This window comes from Sus scrofa, chromosome 17 (assembly GCF_000003025.6).
Source record: "Sus scrofa isolate TJ Tabasco breed Duroc chromosome 17, Sscrofa11.1, whole genome shotgun sequence".
Lineage (NCBI taxonomy): Eukaryota > Metazoa > Chordata > Mammalia > Artiodactyla > Suidae > Sus > Sus scrofa.
The window spans coordinates 25,099,964-25,122,996 of NC_010459.5; the positions used below are offsets into that span (position 1 = coordinate 25,099,964).

At 43.3% G+C, this 23,033-nt stretch overlaps 1 protein-coding gene across 7 annotated transcripts in view; it reads right to left on the reverse strand.

Annotated features, from left to right (window-relative positions):
- The window catches only part of KIF16B (kinesin family member 16B), a 306,852-nt gene that overhangs the window by 217,825 nt on the left and 65,994 nt on the right, over positions 1 to 23,033 (reverse strand). For all 7 annotated transcript variants that reach the window (XM_021078047.1, XM_021078043.1, XM_021078046.1 and 4 more), the window contains 3 exons: positions 22,378 to 22,553; positions 14,405 to 14,470; positions 9,986 to 10,045 (listed from right to left, as the gene is read on the reverse strand). In XM_021078047.1, coding sequence (XP_020933706.1) covers positions 9,986 to 10,045; positions 14,405 to 14,470; positions 22,378 to 22,553 — 302 coding nt within the window. The remainder of the gene's footprint in view (positions 1 to 9,985; positions 10,046 to 14,404; positions 14,471 to 22,377; positions 22,554 to 23,033) is intronic.

A 23,033-nucleotide genomic window follows, 5' to 3' on the forward strand; every position in this document is an offset into this window, starting at 1 on the left:
AAATGAGCCTCTTCAGTGACATTCAGGTTGTTAGATTCTTTCAAGGAGAAATCACTGTTTGGAACATAATTTCTCACATAGGACACACAAGACAACTTGTTCAGGAAGGCTGTTTTCAGCTGGTGAAACTGGCACCGTAAAATATTATATAAGATGGTAGAAATTTATAACTACCCCTTCCCACTAAAATCGGAATATTCTGGTAATATATATTCACATGCAACCTAGGTCCATATCCGTTTTTCAGTAGTTTCCCACTGCAAATTAACCTGTCTTAAATACCTACATACTTCTTAAACCACCACTTTTGCCAAGAGACTCTACTGCCTGGAATTAAGAGAAATGATGATCATCCTTAGGCAAAAATCAACCCAGATGCTAAGGAACAGTAATCTCCTAAAACCTACTGTTGAGCTACAAACAGAGGGCAGTGCCAACTCACCACTCATAGCAACTGTTGCTAGGCAGACCGGGCTGGGAAGCATCAAGCTAAAGGGGTCAACGGGAAGTTAAGCCAAATTCAAAACCACATCTGAAAAGATGTAGAAGGGAGCACATGCTCATTTAGAGCTCGTTTCAAATCACAGTCTGATAAAGGAGAGAGAAGTGTGTTTAAATACAGGGAGCTCACGGTGGGCCATCCTTCGATTTTAACACCAGCAAAGAGCCATTTTTTCCTGTATGGAAGGTCTCCACCACAATGCAGATAATCAGGGGCACTTTCGCACGAGCTTCCAGCTGAACACGGGACTTTTGAGTCATAAAGGAAGTATCTGAAATTATTTTCTCTTACGAAATAAAAGAAAACTTTAACTAAGTTCCATCTTCTGGTTGCCTTGAATATAATTTACACGAGAGTAAGTGACCAGGTTCTAGCCTTTTTCTTTAGGGCCGCACTCACAGCATAAGGCAGTTCTCAGGCTATGGGTCAAATAGGAGCTGCAGCTGCTGGCCTACGCCATAGCCATAGCCACATGGGAGTCAAGCCACCTCTGGGACTTACACCAAAGCTTGCAGCAACGCCAGATCCTTAACTCACTGAATGAGGCCAGGGATGGAGAACCAGCATCCTCATGGGCACTGTGTTGGGTTCTTAACCCACTGAGGCACAATGGGAATGCCCAGGTTCTATTCTTCAGTGGAAAATGCTGATGGCATCACCAAGGTTCACCTGCTCCCCCTACACCGCAATGAACAGTGGCTGCATCCAACGGGCCTGACTTCAGCCCAGGTCCAAAGGGGGCCTGGTTCATCTCAACCAATCAGGGTAACCCATTCTCTTATCACAGCAATTGGTGTAGACAACCCAGGTCTAAGCCAGTCAGCATGAGGCCCCAGGGAACTGGTTCACAAACACATCGATCAATCTGCGCAAGGCTCAGAATTTTGCTGGAAACTCTAAAACCCAGGCTCTTTGAATTTAGATGGTATAGTGGGTAAATATAAAGCTATAATTGCCACTCTCACTTTGCCATCCTTGAGAGCCTGAGGATGATGTCTTTACAGCAAAAAGGTGAAACCAAAAACAGTCCCAGAGCACCAGAGCCAGTGCCCTGATCAAACCTTGCCTAAATTCCACCCTACCTCCAGACCACTGCTCTTCTGTGAGCTCATTAACGCCTTCACCATTTAAGCCATTTTGGAACTGGGTTTTCTCTAACTTGAAATTAACAAACAAAATACTATATGATAAAACGTATGATAAGTAATACTCTGTTATAGCTGTATAAAACTGTATTTTAAAAGTCTGCATATACATAATTTCTGTTTTTTCTACCCAAGTGAAAAGACATACATTATTGGCAAGTCACTTTTACATATTAAGAGGATGGATTCAGAGAAAATAAAACACGTAAGAAAACATGGTGAATTATATGTGAAATCTAAAAAAAAAAAAAAACAAAAAAAAACCCTAAGCTCTCACAGATACGGAGAGCAGATTGGTGGCTGCCAGAAGGAGATGAGAGGAATGTGAAATGAAATGGGTGAAAAGGGGGAGTTCCCATTGTGGCACAGTGGAAATGAATCTGACTAGTATCCATGAGGAGGCAGGTTCGATCCCTGGCCTCATTTAGTATGTCAGGGATCCAGCGTTGCTGTGACTGTGGCGTACATAGGCTGGCAGATTTGACCCCTAGCCTGGTAACTTCCATATGCAAAAAGAAAAAAAAAAGAAAGAAATGGGTGAAGGGGGTCAAAAGGTACAAACTTCCAGTTATAAAATAATTAAGTTCTGGGGATGTAAAACGTTGAGTATTTTGACTATAGTTAATCATACTTTCCGCATATGTGAAAGTTGCTAAGACAGTAGATCTCAAAAGTTCTCTTTGCAAGATTGTTTCCATTATGTTGATAAAGAATGGTAACTAGGTTTGTTTTGGTGATCACTTCACAATGTACACAAATATTGAACCTGTTATGCTGTACACCTGAAACAAATCTAATGTTAGCTGTCACTAATACCTCAATAAGAAAAAAAAGGGAAAAACTGGACATTACCGAATGCTTCCAACACCGACAACCTGCCAAACACTGTTCTAGGCATCTCACACCTGCTCCTTTCTCACCTTAAAGGACAGGTACTGTTATTGTTGGCCTCTTACAGTGAGGTTCTGAGATACAGAAAGGTCAAAGGGACCAAGGTCAAACATGCACAGACACAAACCACCTTCCCACTTTCCTAGTCTCTCCCCACCTCCACCCACTCCTCTCCAAGTGAGTTAAGAGTGTTCCTCCGTGACATGAACAATAAACTGATGGGACCATGAAACAGTCACTTTTTAAGCTTTTCTGCCAAGGAAACCCAGTCCCTAAGTGCTGGCACCCCCAGGGAGTTCAGGTGCACACAGAGCATCCTTCCACGTGACCAGGCAATCTTTTCCTCCCTGACTGTGGCAATAAATATGCAGTAAGAGCCCATCAGCACACATGCCTCACTGCAAAAGATCAGAAGGAAAATCCCACGTGTATTCAAAATAATTTATCACACGGCTCCAACATTTTAACAGGGCATGTTTGACTTATTTCTGAGCCTTTTGCTCCAGAAACGTTACTCAAAAGTAAGAACCAACATATACGTGCAGTACCTTTATTTATGAGCAGCTCCCTCAAGATGAAAACTGCCATGGAAAATAAGGTAGGCATGGCATTCTTAACAGCATCAGAGCTCGCCCTGGGAACAGCTTGCTTACCCTCTGACCCTGCCAAGCTCTTAGTCAATCTCCAGTGCAGTAGGGCTGACAGTCACCACCCCAGGAAATTATTCAATCTCAGGTTCAGAGAATAACAAACTTTATTACTGCGCCTTTCATCTTAAAAACACAGTTGCAACAGCAGAACTTCAGAAAGGAGAGAAGACATAATCTGATGGAAATTAACAGCCAAGAGTCTAACTTGAATGAGAAGTTGATAATCTAACAACCGCATACTACATAAGGTGCAAGTAACTTCTTTTTCCCTTTCACATCAAGAACGAGCCAGTGAGACAGGATGTGTGAACGCACTCAAAACAGATATAGGGCTTTGCACACAGGGGTACTGATGGTGGATTTTGTTCAAAAAGACATAAAGTCATGCACATTAGTCTGCATGTTAAAGCAGCAAGACAAGTAATTTCTTACAAAGCTGTAAACAGTAAGAATGACTCTCTTAGGTTAGAATTTTGAACGTCAAAGGCCCAAAGAGTTGCTAATAAGGAAGGTGACCTATGGTTGAAAGAGAGGTCTCCTCAATCCAAAATCTGAGCAAAATCAACATCCATAAAGAGAATTTTAGGAGTTCCTGTTGTGGTTCAGCAGGTTAAGAACCCAGATCCATGAGGACACGGTTTTGATTCCTGGCCTCGCTCAGTGGATTAAGGCTCTGGTGTTGCCACAAGCTGTGGTGTAGGTCGCAGATGTGGCTCGGATCTGGTGATGCATGGCTGTGGCAGAGGCCTGCAGCTGTGATTTGAACCTTAGCCCGGGAACTTTGCATATGCCGCAGGTGCCACCCTAAAAAGAAAAAAAGAGACAGAAAAAATATGCTACCCTTGAGCTACCCCCAGGTGCAGCTATTTCTTGTACCAAGAGGAGGTCAAGATTAACTGATTACAAAGGAGAAAGAGGCCAGCAATAATGTCACCTCTCCATGGCTTTGTCCATGGGGCACCTAGAAACCAGAATATCCAGTGCCCTGGGCAGCAGGAATCCCAGGGACCAGGGCCGTGGATGGCCACGAGCCCACTGAGCAACAACAGCCCCTGTTAGCGGTGCTGCTTCCAAGTCCATTATACTCCCCAACGCACGCACGTCTTCTGCATGAAATGGAAAACTGCAGACGGCAGGAAGAAATTCTTTTATAGGCTGCCATAATCTTCCAAAGACAAAAGTTCGGCTGATTGATTCTATCATAAAACAGAAATAAGTTGGTTTAAACTATGCCTCTCTGTGAAGCTCAAGCTCAGAAAATCTTGAGCCAATAAAAGACTCCAATTTCATTTTACTATACTCCTTACCAGTCAAAACATTCTGAAAGAGTAAAAATATTTTCTTCCATCACCATGCTGCCCACTCTTGCCCTGGGCTTGTGGTACCCACTTCTTCCACTCCCCAGAGATGGAATAGTAAGACACCAGCACAATTTACTTATTTATTTTGTAACGGACCTTAACCTGTAAGAAGTCCTATTTATTTATTTATTTGTTTTTAATATATTTTGTTGGCCACGGCTGGAGCATGTGGAAGTTCCCGGGCCAAGGATCGAATCCATGCCACAGCAGTGACCTGAGCCACAGCAGTGACAACACTGGATCCTTAACCACTAAGCCACCAAGGAACTTCATCCGTACAATTTAAGCTTAAATCATTTCCATTAGGATCCCATCATCACATAGATTCAAATATATACCATCCTCCAAATTCAATTCAACCAACACTGTTTACCAGAAGAGGAAAAAAATCCACATAAATAATGTCTGGAAATAAAAAAGTCTAATACTTTAACTGAACTCACACTTGCACAAACCGCTCCCTTCTCAAGGACAAACCTCTCCAGTACCAGCCTCTGCAGGGGCGAAGCATGCTTCCCATCCCCCACCTCCTGTGCTGGGCCATAGACAGACCCTTGCGCAGGGCAATGAAAACACAAGTGCGAGTCAGGCACTGGCATAATCCAAGGATGTGTTTTAAGTGAGGGAGTGACCCTATGTATTGAAAACCGCGAAGAATAACCAACACTGGAGGGATGCAAACAGAGGCCCTTCGAGCACCCCTCTGCAGCCCGTCTCTGAACGGACTTTGCACAGAGTCCGAGGTTCCTTCTGCTGCGCCATCTGTCAGACCCTGGAGAGCTGGTCGCTGTGGTCCAGATGGGCTGTGATCTGTCCCAGAGCACAGAGCTCAAGGAGTTATTTGGAAGTCAGATAACTTATCGCTGAGCATTTCATCTTGTTTAGAAAACACTAGAACAGAGAAACCAAAACGTGCACAGAGTGGACAAATGAAAAAGACGCCCATGGGGTGGGGGGTGAGGGAGAAAGTAGGAGTGAGGGGACAAAGAACTGGGGGATTCCTCGTGGCCTGAAAACATTCATCAGCAATAAGATACTCGGGATTTATAAAAAGCAAAAAGGAATCAGCTTAATCCGTTAACGTATTATTTTCTTTTTTTTTTTTTCATCAGTTAATATAGTCTTCCTTTTGGTCTCTCGCTCATCTTAGAATGCTGCCCCAATGTGTTTTTCATCCTGGCTGAATGTGTCTTGAACTGTGATCACTGTCGGATCTTGGAACTTTGTGTTGTGCTAAACCCAGCTTCTCTGAGGCCTGGGATCCACGCATTCCTGAGGCCTCAGTTCCTCTTTCCCATGGCTTCTATGGGGCACCGCTGGCTTAGTGTTTGTAAAAATCACCACTTAAGACCCCTCTCATGTCCCTTCTGGGGGAAGCAATTTTGTTTTGGGGTGTGGGAGAGGAGTGATCAAGAGCTTCACAGTGGATTCTGATGGTCCAGGAAGGGGGGCATCTCAAATGATGGAGCACCACAGGCAAAGGCCAGGAGACACCCTGAAACCCAATGCCCAGCGACATGGGGACCAGCAAGATGAGGCCAGTGGAACTGTGACCCATCACACACAGAATTCAGTGCCTCTGCGAGCCGGGCAAGGGACTTGGGGCTCTAATTTCTAGAAAATGAAAATTAATGAAAATGAGGAAGGTAGGTTAAGGGGCAAGAGAGCGGATATACAGCAAAGACTGTAGAGGATGACGAAGCCCTCGTTATCCACCTGCCCCCACCATCAGCATGCTTCCATCATCGGCTACTTGTGTATTAACCCCGAGGACTCTGTCACCTCTTACCTGTGACCCAGATAGGAAGGAAGGGCTGCCATCCACCAACCTCCATGCTGGGGACGAGGGCATGTGACACTGGGTAAGTGCCACAACTCAGTGACTCAGAATGAGCCTGAGATAGAGACAGGACAGAACAAAGCCAGAGACTCATGCGTCGGCACCACCAGCCCGGAAACAGAAGGTACCTTCTGTCTAAGCACCTTTCACCCCCGCTTTACCTCCATTCAACACACCTGGGGCTTCACTTGTTGTCAGCAAAGACAGCCACAGACCAGACTACAAAGAAGGGAACAAAGCCAGTCCTTGGCTTCTGAGTATCTAAGGGCCCAGGATCGAGAGATTTCCAGAGAAATCAGGGGACTTCTGAGAGTAATTCTGACCTAAGGGACATCTGCCTCACATGGTGACTCGAGATGCCTACCAGGCATGAGAAGGACCCCCGCAGATCCCTGAGGCTGACAGACCCACGTCAGCCCTCACAACTGGAACAGGAAGTACCAGCACAAAGCAGTTATATGAACAATGACAATGAAGATTATTCTGAGGGCTGAGAATACAGGTAACATATTTTTCCTTTGTCCTCCCTTCAAACATTACCCGTGAGACTCCTCTGACATGACTCAAGGAAGCTGGGCAAGAAAAACCAATAAGGCCGATGCCAGCCGTGCCAACAGGCACCAGATGCCCACGCGTCTCCTTCCACCCCTGGGTGGCCTGACTCTCGGTCTTCTCCTCAGAGGCTGCTTCTTGGATGCTCATGACTTGGGGCTTGGAAGAGATGGTACTTGACAAGCTGGCAGAGTAAACAACTGTGTCCTGATGATGACGATAATCCTGGGAATTTACCACTTCACTGAACTTGTCTCTACAAAGTGGGCAAATGCAGCAGAACAAGTTCCCAGAATGTAAAGATTCACATTTTAACAGGCGCTGGTGCCAACGAAAACAATGATCTCAAAGCAGAATTAAACATTTATAGCCTGGCTGTGGCCTTATCATGGGAAAACACGTTTCTCCCCCCCACTTGACCTTCCACTCAGCCCAATGACGTGCTCTGCTTCCAAGCAGAGGCTGGAAGTGTACTTGCAGGACCACCCATGTATGCCTTGGCCATGACCATGAGAAGATCATGCCCTGGACAGCCAGCTGGTCCAAGAGGATGAGAGACCTGGAGCAGACCTGGAACCTACCCACAGCCTAGATCCAGGCCCAGCAAACCAGCCCAGCCAACCCCCAGCCAGGGGGATGCGCAGGAAGAAAGATTAATGCTGTTAAAGATAAATGCTGTTGCGGCCACTGGGCTGGAGTGGGTTCTACAGAGCATTATTGGAAAAAAAGCTGACTGAGGGAACAATCAGGCAGCAGAAACATGGGAGAGAACTGCACAAACCACAGAGATGACCTCATCAAGTAACAATCTCTTTCCCCATCAATTTCCAAAGACTGTTTTCAACAACATTTGAGTAGCCCTCTTCTTCACTTCAGCCCACAGGCACTGTCTTCCAATGAAAGCTGAAAACAGCTCTTAAAGTATCAGACGTGAGCAGAAAACAACGACAGATTGAAAACACAAATTCCAGCAGAGAGATCTAAAAAGGGCTTGCAAGGTCAAAGAAGGGGAAAATGTGAAATATCATCAGACTTGCTCATTACCTTTAACACCCAGAACATAACTCCTTTCTAGTCCCCTCACCTCAAGTTATAAAAAATAAAAATAATAAGATTTATGAAAAACAGAATGGGAACTGGAAGATTAGCTTCGGGGCCCAGAATAACCATAAAAGAAAAAGCATCAGAAAAAGCTCAGCGGTTCATCCTGGTGACCCTCTGAGTGGATAGCTCTGCAGGGCGGATGTAAAACCTCTACCACAGTGACAAGGAGACCCAGCACAGGAGATGGGCTGAAACCTCTCCGTGCACGGTCGAGTGCCTCCTGTGCTAAAGAGCTCTGAGTACACTAGTGACTTTTCAGCTAACTACTTGTCTCTCTTTTTCTTACATGCTGAAGATTTTAGTCCTCTTAGGCAAATTTGCTGAGGAAAGCATCCATCATGCCATGAATGGTGCAATGACTGGGCTTCTACTTCTCCAGCTTGATGCAACATAGCAATAAAAAAAATCCACATTTTTGCTGGTGCTGATTCTACACCTGACTCTTCAGAAATGAAAGTCAAGTCTTTGCTGAGTTCCCTGCATGAAAAACCTCTCAACAAATGCTGAGAAAGGACCTCAAAATGATGCAACGTCATCACTGTCATCGGGAAGAAATAAAAGTCGGGACACAGAAGCCTCGCTTACTGCAGGGCTTTCTGTAACTGGGAAGAATGTGCCTGGGACAGTCACAGCTCACGGCCACCTTCTGCGGTTTGCCCTCTGCTCAGGAGCAACAGCCTTTCTAACCCCCAGAGGGAGCAGCCAAGACATCCAAATGTTCAAGGAAACTTGACATAATACGATGGTGGTTCCACTCTCAGAGTAACTCCACGACTACTCCAGAACCTCAAACCCCTGTGAAACGGCAACTGGGTGCCCCATCCTCACCTGAAAGGGGTGCAAGTCAGGGTTCTGCCAAGACACACAGTAATGCTCATCTCTCCAGCCTCCCAACAGTCCAGGGAGACTTCAGTCCTTTGGGAAAGTTCTATCTGAACAGACCTCAAAAACCAACCTAGGGGAGGTTCCAGTCTGGCTCAGCGGGTTAAGAACCCGACCAGTATCCATAAGGATGCAGGTTCGACCCCCGGCCTTGCCCAAGGAGTGGGTTAAGGATCTAGTGTTGCCACAGGCTGTGGTGTAGGTCACAGATACAGCTTGGATCCAATGTCGCCGTTGCTGTGGTGCAGATCAGAGGCTCCAATTCGATCCCTAGCCTGGGAATTTCCATATGCCGCAGTCGCAGCCAAAAAAAAAAAAGAAACCAAGGTAGGATTCAGTAATCACCCCCAAATCGCCTTCTCTCATGTATAAAACAGATGCTATCAAAGCATAAAATTCCAGTCTAAACCTCACACCTGATGTAACTGACCCCCAACAGATGACATAAGCTTCCTACCAACTCAGCAAAAAATGGAACCACAAAGAAACACGTATTTTGAAGCACAGAGTGTGAAAAATAGAGGCCGTTACTGACATCTTTTCACAATATGTCCTGCCAAAAATGCAGCCTAGCCTTTGAGACACACAGAAAAAAATCCCAATAGGAAATCACTAGCTGAGACATTTCTGAAGCCTACCCCTGCTACGCCACACATACTCTACCCTACTGTCATGGGAAATACTGTTTTTCATTTTACATATTGCTTTTATATTGGGTTTAACAAAAGCAGAAAAGCAAAGTGGGTGGCCTTGAATGTGAAATGGAGTTTAATATATGCTGAGTCCCTGAAAATGGAAAATGGCAAAACCCCAAGAGTAAGAGCAAATACCTTAAGTATCAGCATCCCCTCTAAGTGCACAGAGCTTTAGTGACTGGTAGCTCCCTTTCCTGTTTCTTCAAAATCAAACCAGACTCCCAGCCTCCCAAAAAGGCACTAATCATTTCCACTGATCTCACCTTAAGTAAACCACACAACTGCCATACTGCAAGAAGAAAGAAAAAAAGTTGTACCTACTTCCGCCAGCACAGTAAGATTACACCTTTTTATAGTCCTTACTTTTAAAATGTTTTGAGTTTCGTTCCACTTATTTGTCCATTCCTTGGTCAATTCTTGAACCTAAAAGGAAAAATATACATATGTGATTGTTCCTTTGAAAAAAAAGTTATTATGATTTACCTCTACAAAATTTCCAAACTCTTATACATTATGGTAGGATATACTCCACATTTTAAAAATTAGATGGCAATTTCTGTGCTTCAAAGAACCATCACCAAATACAAATCAAACAAGCTGAGCTCATCCTACAACCTACATTATGGCAAAGGAAAGAAGGGGAAAAAAAAAAAATTTGTCCAATTGCCTAGAGTTTTACAAGCAGGCTTTTTCATGGTGTACCTAAATTTAAGGGGCTTCCCTGGATATTAACCAAAATTACAGGTTCAAGGATGACGATGTCTCATTAAAGGGGTTAATTTTTTTCCTGATTATACTTTAGGTCTTAAGAAACTGCGATTTACTTTTCTAATTAGATGTGATGATTAAATCACCCTGGATGCTGCAGTTTTCTTTTAGGAGATAATCTGCTTTTGTAGCTAATTAATTGAGTTTATAAATCTCATTCTATCTTAAAAAAAAAAAAAAAAAAAAAGGTGGTCCTTTAATTGACTCTTCGTAGAAGCAAAAAACTTCTGATAAAAATCAGCTTCTTTCCAGTCCATGGTAACTTAGGAGAGAAAATATCCCCCATTGTCGAACACAGCAAGTTGGAAATTGTTTCTTCAAGCTAATGAAAACATTCTGCTAGTTCTATACAACTTTTTAAATGATCTTAGTGAGTGATTCATTAAGAAGCAAAGAGTGATACCTGATTGAGAGATAGAAAGAAAAAAAAATGAAGAATTCTGTAAAGAGAAATATACCTAGGGCAAAAAGAGATGGACCTCCTGGCAGTGGGGGGGAAATGGATGTATCCTTTCAAAGCCTTTTCACTCTGCTCTTCAGCACCTCTGCCACCTCCCCGCCCAACCACAGACTCCATCCCACTTCAACTGGCAGGTGTCCCCACAGGGAAGTGATCCTTTTTAACTAGGGCAAAGTGAAGGCACAGAATACACTTGATTATACTCTCACTGCTAAGAGGAAGATATTTTCCACAGGCCATTAAGTAACTGAAATGGAAGGGGTGTGAGTCGGCAACCTTCACAAGAGGCAGTGTTTGTTACTTCCAAGAAATGGATGAACCGGAGTGATGGTTTAGCCAAGAGCAAAACCAGAATATCTCTCACCCACCTGTATTCATTCAGGGGTCATTCATTTTCCTCCTCAACATACCTCAAACAGGATGACAGGAGTTCTATGTTTAACATCTTCTACAAATAACGTATCCTCTTTCACTAGTTATTAATGTTACATCTATCATCTTCTTGGTAAAAAAAAATGAAAGATACAGGCCTGGGCCTCTCTAATTCTGCTTTTGGCTCGTTTTTACTATCAGATAAGACTGTCCTGATCTCTGTGGACTGGTCACATGCAAGCCTTCATTTCATCACCTACGTGATGCCAGCCCCATGGCCTCCACCGACAACAAGAGAAGTCATGGGACTTTTAGTTCTGGAGAAGTTTCAGAGAGGGAATATTCTTATGCCTTCTCTCCCTACAGAAGGGGAAAAATTAGGGTGATGGTTTACTAATTTATATAATCAGTTATGGATTTCCCGTTGTGGCTCAGCAGGTTAAGGACCCAACACTGTCTCTGCAAGAAAGTGGGTTCAATCCGTGGCCTCACTCTGTGGGTTAAAGATCTGGCTTTGCCTCGAGCTGTGGTGTAGGTCACAGATGAGGCTCAGATCCTGCGTTGCTGTGGCTGTGGTGTAGGCCTATAGCTGCAGCTCTGATTCAACCCCTAGCCTGAGAACTTCCACATGCCACAGATGTGGCCCTAAAAAGAAAAATTAGGAAAAAAAAATTAAAAATATAATCAGGAAGTTTCCATTGTGGCTCAGCAGTAATGAGCCCAACTAGTATCCATGAGGATGTGGGTTCGACCCCTGGCCTTGCTCAGTGGGTTAAAGGATATGGCATTGCCTTGAGCTGTGGTGTAGGTGGCAGATAAGGCTCAGTTCCCAGGTTGCTGTGGCTGTGATGCAGGGCAGCAGCTACAGCTCCAATTCAACCTCTGGCCAGAGAACTTCCACATGCTGCAGGTGCAGCCCTAAAAAGCAAAAATAAATCAATAAATAAATATATTTGGTCAGTTAACAGATTCTCACTGCAATTTATCTGAGAAACACAAAGCATTTAACAATAAATGCTTCTTTGTTTCTCCAAAAGATAAGTCCTCCGTAAAGAAAAGTAGGCCAATTAATCTTTTTACAATTCAATCAAATAATTCTAACTCTTCAACAAATTATAAGTAGGCCTTGGGTTTATTTTACTATTGAATTTAAGCCAAGCAATCTTCATTTATAAAATTAAGAAAAAATGCAGTCTGATGCCACCTCTGACACTGGGACCAGGAAATAAGGTCTACAGCCAAGCAGATGGCAAACAAGTTCAAAAGGTCAGCGAAAAACTAGATGAAAAGTTAGAAAATAATATGAACAAGAGAAGTAGTCATTTCTGACCCAACATGTACAATGCATTCAAATTAAAATGTTTATTGGTTTCTATTAACTTGCTAGGTATTCCTGAAAACGATTAGTAACAAATAATTTAAGACTATATCCAGACATTTCAAAGCACTCAGAATGAGAATATGAAGTATTAAAATACAAAATGTCAAGAGAAAAATATAGATTAGGAAACTGTTTTCACTAACACTATTATCAGCAAATTAATCAACATAATTATCCAGGGAGGTATCAATAGGTTCCTAACTACAATCCAATTTATATCTTCAATACTGTGTATTCTTGAAAGAGCTTTATCCACAGAATCCAATTTTCTTTCTCAATCTGTTTTAACCATGTGGCACAGTGAACAAAATTCAGTCAAGAAATGTTCTCCTTTCGCAGTTATTTAAAAAACAAAAACAGTATAGAACTAGATCAGCCATGAAACTAGCTTTCAAAAAGCACCAGCAGGAGCTCCTACTGTGGCTCAGCAGCAGCGAACCCAACTAGTATCCATCAGGACTCGGGTTCAATCCCTGGCCTCATTCAGTGAATTAAGGATCCAGCATTGCCATAAGCTGTGGCGTGGGTCACAGATGCCGCTGAGATCCCACGCTGCTGTGGCTGTGGCGTAGGCCGGAAGCTGCAGTTCCAACTGTATCCCTAGCCTAGAAAACTCGATATAGCACAAGGTGCGGTCCTAAAAAAGCAAAATAAAAACAAAACAAAACAAAACAAAACAAAAACCAGCATACAAATACTGGTTTCAACCCAGAACACTCCCTTCCTGCCTCAAATCCCACCTCACTTAAGAGCAACTAGGGAGTTCCCGTCCTGTCTCAGTGGTGAACGAATCCGACTAGGAACCATGAGTTTTTGGGTTTGATCCCTGACCTTGCTCAGTGGGTTAAGGATCCGGCATTGCCGTGAGCTGTGGTATAGGTTGCAGACGTGGCTCGGATCCCGAGTTGCTGTGGCTCTGGCGTAGGCTGGCGGCTACAGCTCCAATTGGACCCCTAGCCTGCGAACCTCCATGTGCTGAGGGAGCAGCCCAAGAAATGGCAAAAAGACCAAAAAAAAAGCAACTAAACATCTACCTAGAGTTGCAGTTGCTAGAAAGTTAAAAGAATGACCAGAAACTCAGCGGTGGTCATGGTAAAGCCGTGGGGACCACCACTGCAAACTCGGCCTCCCTCCACTGTCAACTCTGAAGGCCTGGGCACCCTTGCTGCCTCATGGCACAGCCCATACATATGTGGATTTCAGTCACCGTTAACCATCATGTGCCTCACAAATCCCATGTATTAAGTCATACAGAACATGAGACAATACATAGAAAATCAACTATTCCAAGTCCTTAAAAATGGGGTGGTAGAGTTCCCAGCGGGGTGGAGGTTAAAAATCTGACTGGAGCAGCTCAGGTTGCTACGGAGGTGCCGGTTGGATCCCCAGCCCCATGCAGTGGGTTAAAGGATCCAGTGTTGCCGCAGCTGCAGCTCAGATTCAACCCCTGGCCCTGGGAACTTCTATATGCCCTGGTGTAACCATAAATTTTTTTTAAATAAATAAATAATTTTTTAAAATTTTAAATGGGGTTGGGGGTAGTTCCTTGGTGGTTCATTGAGTTAAGGACCTGGCAGTGTCACTGCTGTGGCTTGGGTTCATTCCCTGGCCCAGGAACTTCTATGTGCAGAGGGTACAGCAAAAAAAAAAAAAAAAAAAAAAAATGGGGTCGGGACAGAGGGAGTGTTAAGTGTCATGAAAAAAAAAAAAAAAAAAGAGTCTCAAACAGCAAATACCAAGTATTCACTTAAAATAGTGAAAGGATTTAAAAAAAAAAAAAAGTAGTCAAGGTATCACTTACTCTTGCTTCATTCTGCTGAAGTTTTTCCTCCATACTTAAGGCTGTGGGCGAGTCTAAGAGGGCAATCTGCAATTTAAACCAGAAAGGAGAGCAGTAATGAGTAGACATCGATAATGGAGAGGAAGGATCTGTCCAGGTTGTTGTAAGTCACCAAAACCTGACAAACTACTAAACCCAGGTAAAAAGTACTGTCCCACATCCTCCAAAAAGTGTCAATCTTCACTAAGTCTTTAATCCTTAGCATATGTATCTCATAATATTCAAAACCATGGCATCCCAGGAATGCTACATCTGCAACACAAGCTGGCAGAGGAAAGGAAACAAACATGTAACATACTGACATTTTACCAAAATCAAACACAGTCTAAATCCCAAGATCCTAAAGGCTTCCTCTGTTGTGAATGTGCACAAAACATAAATGCAAAAGTAGGAAGCGTAAAGTCTCGCTCGACCACAGGCTTTTGAGATTCATCCACGTGCAAATGCAACTCAGTTATCATCACTGCAGGACCAAGTTCCGTGTAACCATTTCCCCATCCGTGTTGCAAAGGTGTGAAGACTGACATGAGAATGAACAATAAACACCAAAGTCAGCCTCTCCCTGGGGGTACAGAGCAGGCAGAGAGCAGGGAGGCAAAGGCAGGCGGGCGAGGCACACAGGGGTTCCAACTGCAATTCATAACTCATAACCTGAGAGGCAGGGACACAGGACCCCAGAAGACGTCACCAGAAAGAAGAGAGGGAGGTGGGTCTCCCTCCCTCCCCATCCCACAGGCAACCTTTCCTACCCGATTTGCTATGAAATGTGCAGTTATTTGGGTCATATGCAAGCATGTTTTTGTTTTTGTTTTTTTAAACATAAACAGCATGAACAGTTTTCTGAATATTGCCTTTTTGATTCAATCTATCTTGGAGAAAGTTCAGCACCTTCAGTCTTTCTAACGATTCCATTGTGCAGATTTTCTACAATTTATGTCCGCACTTTCCTATTAACAGACATGCAGTTTTTCCTCATCCTCTGCTTTAGCAGCGATGCCACAGTGACTGTCTCACAGAGTTGCCTACAGTATGGGTGGCTGTATCATCAACAAAATAAATTCCTAGAAGGGAATTTGTGAGTCATCTATGTGTATTTTTAATTGTCAAAGTGACCTCTCCAGAGACTGTCACCCTTTTTTCTTTCCTTTTTTTTTTCTTTTTTGGTCTTTTTAGGGCCACATGCAAGGCACATGGAAGTTCCCAGACTAGGGGTAGAATTCGAGCTTCAGCTGCCGGCCTACACCACAACCAAAGCCACAGGGGATCCGGGACTGCATCTGTGACCTACACTGCAGCTCACGGCAACATCGGATCCTTAACCCACTGAGAGAGGCCAAGGATCAAACCCACATCTTCAAGGATACTAGCTGGGTTTGTGACCACTGAGCCACGATGGGAACTCCCATTATGATTTACTTTTCAATTTCTATTCAAACAAATGTAATCCACAAGGTGGTCTTCTCAGGCTCGGTTAAACACTCAGACTAACAAGCAACCGTGGGCCACTCTTGGCACCTGCCTGTTGGACAGGAAGCAGAGCCAGGACAGGGAGGGTGACGTCCACGTGAGGTCTCTGCCTCTGCTGTACTGCAGCCCAGGGGCTACTGTCTTTGGCCCTTTTGAGGGGTCTACATTCAAATGGGCAGGTGGAACCCACCTCGGCTGAGAAGCCCAGGCCCTACAAGAAGCAACATCTTTTGCAACGACACCAGAAGCACCTCCAGGGCCCTCCAGGGACATAGCCAGTTACGAGTGTCCCTGCACTCAGGGAAACCCAGAGCCTCGACTTCCCACAGGCATTCAGGGTTTACACAGAGTTCATCCTAATCCAGCTGCAATTCATCTGTTAGGGGGTCACTATTATCCTCGGAGCTGCTGCCTGGTCATAAGGCTGGCATCTCACTCTTATCTGGTTTACAGAGGAGGACAGCCTTTACCCTCGGGAAAGGAAAGCATCCTTAGTGAAAGAGAGGAGCTGTTAGCTCATTACTTCAACACATCTCCAACCCTGCTGCACCTCGCCTGTTGTCTTGCACACAGGTGGTGCTTAATAAATGCTTTCCATTGAAGAAACACTAGTGGTAGGTGTTATTATGACTGCATTGTTTATTATATGGTTGACAAGTTTCAAAACAATCAGTAACCCCTTGATACCATGGCTAATTGTACAGACTCCACAGCTAGGGTTTTTCATCTGTAATCAGAGCTGAAACATTCCTACCACATCATCAACTCGGGAGATAAAAGACCGACTGCACACAAGCACGTAGCTACTACTCTGGAGCACATGTGAAGAAAGATCGAAGTCTTTTTAAAAGACATCACTGAGGAGTTCCCGTCGTGGCGCAGTGGTTAACAAATCCGACTAGGAACCATGAGGTTGCGAGTTCAATCCCTGGCCTTGCTCAGTGGGTTAAGGATCCGGCATTGCCGTGAGCTGTGGTGTAGGATGCAGGCTCGGCTTGGATCCCACGTTGCTGTGGCTCTGATGTAGGCCGGTGGCTACAGCTCCAATTAGACCCCTAGCCTGGGAACCTCCATATGCCCTAGCAAAGGCAAAAAAAGACAAAAAATAAATAAAAAATAAAAGACATCTTTGAGAAAACCAAACCATTTTCAATTAAGTTATTCCTTACAAGGTAACTGTTTAGAAGAAAAATGTTCAATATTAAGTAATACTCAGATGAAGTTCCTATACTAAACCAAGAGTCAGACTGCATCGAAACAGCTGCACCGTCAACTCCACTGACAGGCAGGCACCTTGCGCCTCCCACCTGTGACCACACACTGCATGGTGTCTTTGGCCAACTGATGGGTGAAAAGGACATCCCCTGGCCTTGTAAGAACTCTGAAGTATAACATCCACACAGTAAAATATGCAGCTTGACACCTCTCTCTGGATCTGCTCATGGATCCATTCGCCATTCCTCAAGGCTGCACTGACTGTGTTGCAAATGAAGGCAAGCACATGTTCATACATTACGAAGTCATTGCAAATTCTTTTCTATGAACTGAGCTTATATTCTTTGATCATTTTTCCGTCAGCTTGTCACCTTATTTTTGTTGTTATGGTTGTTTTAGTGCCTCACCCATGGCATCTCGAGGTTCCCAGGCTAGGGGTTGAATCGGAGAGAGCTGTAGCTGCCAGCCTACACCACAGCCACACCAATGCCAGATCCAAGCCACATCTACAACCTACACCACAGCTCACGGCAATGCCAGACCCTTGACCCACTGAGTGAGGCCAGGGATTGAACCTGCGTCCTCATGGGTACTAGTCAGATTCGTTTCTGCTGGGCCATGACAGGAACTCATAATAGAACAAACTCTTTCCATAAGGAGGACAGTAGTCTTTCATTGCCTGAGCCAGCAATCTTTTGCCTGCTTTGTATTGATTAGAGCAAATTTTCACAATGTCCTATAAAGATGTTCTGTCCTTACTTATTTTTGTCCCTGTGAGTGCTCAGGGAATAAGAAAGAGGACTTAAAGTTCCCTGTGGCAAGTGTGCATGTGGCTCTGTCACCTGCCATTTCCCAGGTCTTTTTATTTTCTTCTTTTATGAAAGCTGACTTCATGTTTGATTTTAATTATGAATTGCACGCTCTGTCACGATAAGCACTTGTTTAGGCTCACATAATGCTGTTTTTGCACTGCTTTCTTCCCCCCTGAAGTACGTGGCAGGCTTTTGCTCATTCTCACAGACACCATATAGCCTAGTTTTACTCTGGGCCCCCCTCTGAACTGTGTTTATCTTAAAGTTTACACGTAATGGCATTTCTACGATCCAGCTATTTAAAATGTATATGTGACTCCAGTTGCACAAATAAGAAATCCATCCTCCTTTCATCTTTTCTTACTCGTGGTCTTCTTTGCTTCCTGGACTGTCCTTGCTCATTTCCTTTCTACACTGTTTAATTTTCCTGTTATCTTCAGATACAGTCAAGAGAGAAGAGTTAACAGACATTTTTCTCTCTGCCAAAATCAAAGCAGGGGTCTGAAAATGCTTTCAATATAACCAAAGGGAACATGTGAAAAGACAAGATGTCCAAATGCTCAGCTTCACTAATCATTTGAGAAGCACAAACTAAAATCACTCTGATACCACAATGTATACATCCGAATGGTTACAGTGAAAAATAGGCCATAAGAGATGACACCAAGTGCTGGCCAGGGTCTCCAGCCAATAGAACTGACACTGTCGTAGACTTGTGGTGGAATAAAAGTTGGGATAACAACGTGTTTTTTTGTTTTTTGGTTTTTGGTTTTTTTTTTTTTTTTTTTGGTCTTTTTGACTTTTGTCTTTTCAGGGCTGCACCCATGGCATATGGAGGTTCCCAGGCTAGGGGTCTAATAAGAGCTACAGCTGCCAGCCTACGCCAGAGCCACAGGAACACCAGATCTGAGCTGTGTCTGTAACCTACACCATAGCTCACGGCAGTGCCAGATCCTTAATCCACTAAACGAGGCCAGGGATCAAACCCACAACCTCATGGTTCCTAGTCGGATTCATTTCCACTGCACCACAATGGGAACTCCGATAACAACTTTTTAAAACTATTTGGCAGTATCTCCTATACATTCTGACATACCAACTCTACTCTTAGGTATTAACCTAACAGAAATGCGTCTGTAACATTCATGAAAAGACATGGAGAAGAAAGTCCAGAGCAGCACTACAAGCCCCCAAAAGGAAACTACCTAAAGTCCAAAAAAAAGAGAATGGATGAGCTGGGCAGTATCTGTAGGACGGAATGCCGCACAGTGATGACAATGCATGGATCTACAACTTCTTGGGCCACTCTCGGAAGACTCGACAAAGGGTCTCCGATATGAGTTGTTTACTGTTATTCGATGCACGGCCCACCCCCACTGGCTCAGGCAAGGCCTCTCGAGATGTCATTTGTTCACACTTTTATCTTTCTCCCTTTGCCCTTCAACCTTGCTGCCTACCCATCTCCTGTTGTGGGCCAGCATCCTGGCCTATCTGCAACCATATAAAGTGGGCTTTGTTTTGTATACCTACATTTTTAAATTCCATAAATTTGATCTCATGTAAAAGATCAAAAGAGTATATATACTATACGATTACATTTATATAAAGAACAAAAGTAGGCAAAACGCCTACTTTAGAAATCTCCACCTAATAGAAATCAGGATAATGGTTCCCCTTGAGGGAAGGGCAGGTGGTCCCTGGACAGAAACATGAGGGCGAGATTCCAGGGCCCTGGTTATGTTCTGTTTCTGGATGGAATGCAGATTAGATGGGTGAATGCAACTTGTGACAATCCACTGATATGTAAACTGACAATATGTGCAGTTCTTCAGTAAAGAGTTCACATATATGCATATACACGCATCTATATACACCACTACACATGTATCTGTACAGCTATGCAATAAGAGAAGCAAATACATGTCAGAATCTTTTGCTGTATTTAAACTGTGCTTGTGAGACTCTGATACACATGGCATTTTGCATTGGCAAATGGATAAAATTATTAAAAGGAGGAGTTTTTATTTGGCTGGATGCAAACAAATAACCCAGAAATGGCACTCTGACTTGAGCAACACTCTCAATGAACCATGGCAGCATCTGGAATAAAATATTGTGGGAATAGAGTGATGTCCTCAGAAAAATTTATACAGAGATTCTTAACTGACACTTAAGAATACCTGCTTATTTTACTGAGAAGTACAAATTTAATTAATTTTGGATAAGCCTGTACTGTCTCACAATTTATAGCTTAATAGTGTGAAAAATTATTTTAAATTGGACTCATTTTTGTTATAATGCATTAATGCTATCGAAGAATTTTATCTTCTCTGTATCCTAAAATAGACAACTACAACTATCTTTTCCATCCTCACCCCAAACCTACTCAAACAAAAATAGCCTTAAATTACTGAGGTGTTCTTTGGCCATGAAAGAAACAAGACAATGGAAAATCACAAAATATAAGGAAATAACATACACGAAACCTCTGGAGACATTCCCCAGAGAAAATTTGTAAAAGTTTTAATAAAGTTTTTCTGTCCACGTGATAAGGCTCCTTTTGAGGATTTCCTTAGTTTTATTTCAAAAGGCTTATCTTTCTTTTCCTTCGCTCTCATAACTTAGTAACTTGTTAAAAGTACAAGAAATTAAACCAAGAATTTTCCAGGTAATTCCCTTCACAATAGCTTGGGTGATCCTATCAAATCACCGTAAATATTTACTTCAGATCAAATGTTTTTTAAAAACACTGAAAAAAGATCCCAACAACAAGGGGTATAAATAAAAATGACAATTGTGGTTCATGTCATAAGTGATGATATAAGCCTGTTAACTTCTGGTGCAGCTGGACCAGTGGTTCTGACAGTTTCCTTTCACACATGGGAAAGCTCCACATCAAACAGTAAAATGTACGTGGAGATATATAGATATATATATATATACATTTTCTTTTTTTCTTTTTTTTGCTTTTTAGGGAGGTTCCCAGGCTAGGGGTCTAATCAGAGCTACAGCTGCCAGTCTACACCACAGCCACAGCAACGTGGGATCTGAGCCACATCTGTGACCTACACCACAGCTCATGGCAACGCCAGATCCTTAACCCACTGAGTGAGGCCAGGGATCGAACTCACAGCCTCATGGTTCCTAGTCAGATTCGTTTCCACTTCGCCACAATAGAAACTCCCACATGTGGAGGTTTTTTTTGGTTTTTTTTGTTTGTTTGGTTGGTTTTTTTTTTTTGGTCTTTTTAGGGCTTCATTGCAGCATATGGAGATTCCCAGGCTAGGGGTCTAATCAGAGCTACAGCCGAAGGCCTACACCAGAGCCATAGCAAGACCAGATCCAAGCCAAGTCTTCGACCTACACCACAGTTCACAGGCAACGCCAGATCCTTAACCCACTGAGCAAGGCCAGGGATCAAACCCACAACTTCATGGTTCCTAGTCAGATTCGTTTCCACTGCGCCACAATGGGAACTCCCATGGAGGTATTTTTAAGCACAGAGCAACTCCTGGTCCACTGAGGTCCATCAGCTTAAGGGAAAGCACTGTGAGGTGTGTAGGAAATTCAGGGAGCTTCTCATCCTGCTGATATTTTCAGAGGTCAAACCACTTACGGGATGCCAAGGGCTTCAAGCGTCATATATTCCTGGATGGAAAGTTGCTCTACAGAAAGCACTGTGCGTTTAAAGAAAAGGTCAGTTTGTTGTTGTTGTTTTTAATAATATATCCCAGATATCCATTTATAGGTTAAGTAATGGGAAGAAATCTCTATTTCTAACTCCAATTTACCTTGAATATTTTCAAAAGCTATCCTCGATTTTCTTGCATGACAGTGTCTAAAACAACCCGCACCAACCTCGATACATCACAGGATGCAGCTGTGTACAACATGCACCATGCAGATTATGAGGGAGTTTACTGTGGAAAACACACAAGGACCAGGCTCCTTCACTAAAACCCAAAAGATCCTGCAGAGAGGCTGTGGCCACAATCAAGCAAGGGCCCCCATATATCACACATGTCCCTGTATCTACAAAACAGAAATTCAGAAAGGTATTCAAATGAGTCGCATTCTGTTAAGATATATTTTCAAGTCATAAAACGCACGGGTATGATTTTAAATACCACTCCAAGCACCTCGATTTCCCTCCACTAATGGAGATTATGCTCCTAATCCTATCGCAAGCTAACTTTCCATCCATAATTGATAACTATTAGATAGTTAATCATTTCGGGTTTAGTGGATAAAACCTTACACACCGAGTCCATAATGAATGCAAAGGCCAACAGGAAGGTGATGAGAGGAGAGAGGGTTCAAAGCTTTACTTAGCACTTATTTACTCAAATCAATATGAGGGAGATAAGTGTCTCATTAAGATCCAGAAATAGATGCCATTACTCAAAGAAAATTATCCATGAATCTCAAGAAAAACCCAACCTGATTCCCTTGAGCAAGCAGCATTTTCAGCCTGGCTATTTCAGCTCGCAGCTCACGGATGAGCTTGACGTTGGCATCCTCGTTAATAGTGGGCTTGTTGATGATGTTTTTGGCTCTATTTGCATAGCGAAGAGTACTTAGGGTTTCTCCATAATTGACATCAGCAGGTGAAATGGCTGTGAAGAATGAATTCAGATGATCATTTATCCCGCACTCCGTTTCATTTAACACCAAGTTGGTTTGTAATTTAAAAGTCAGATCAACTCCAGGTCACTGGATAGACTAAATATTCACTGCCGCAGGAACGAATATTAAAAATTATCTAAGACTCATAGGAAAGGTGCTCCCTATACCAAATTAAACATCATTTTTTCACTCTTCTTCAGTGGAGAATCAGCCATTTGACCAAATCTAAAATGAGATCGCAGATACACCACTGTGGTTTGGGGAGTTTTGTCTGTTGAAAATATGAGAAGAGGATTTCAAGACTATTTACACTTCTCAATATAAAACAGAAATTAAAATACTGTTTAAAGTTCTATCAAAAACTATGACCAGTAAAAATCCAGAGCATGATCATTTTTGAAAGGAGTCAGTGGAATCAGCTAGCTCTTTTCCACCTAAAGCTTTGGCTCACTGTCACCCAACCCCGCTCT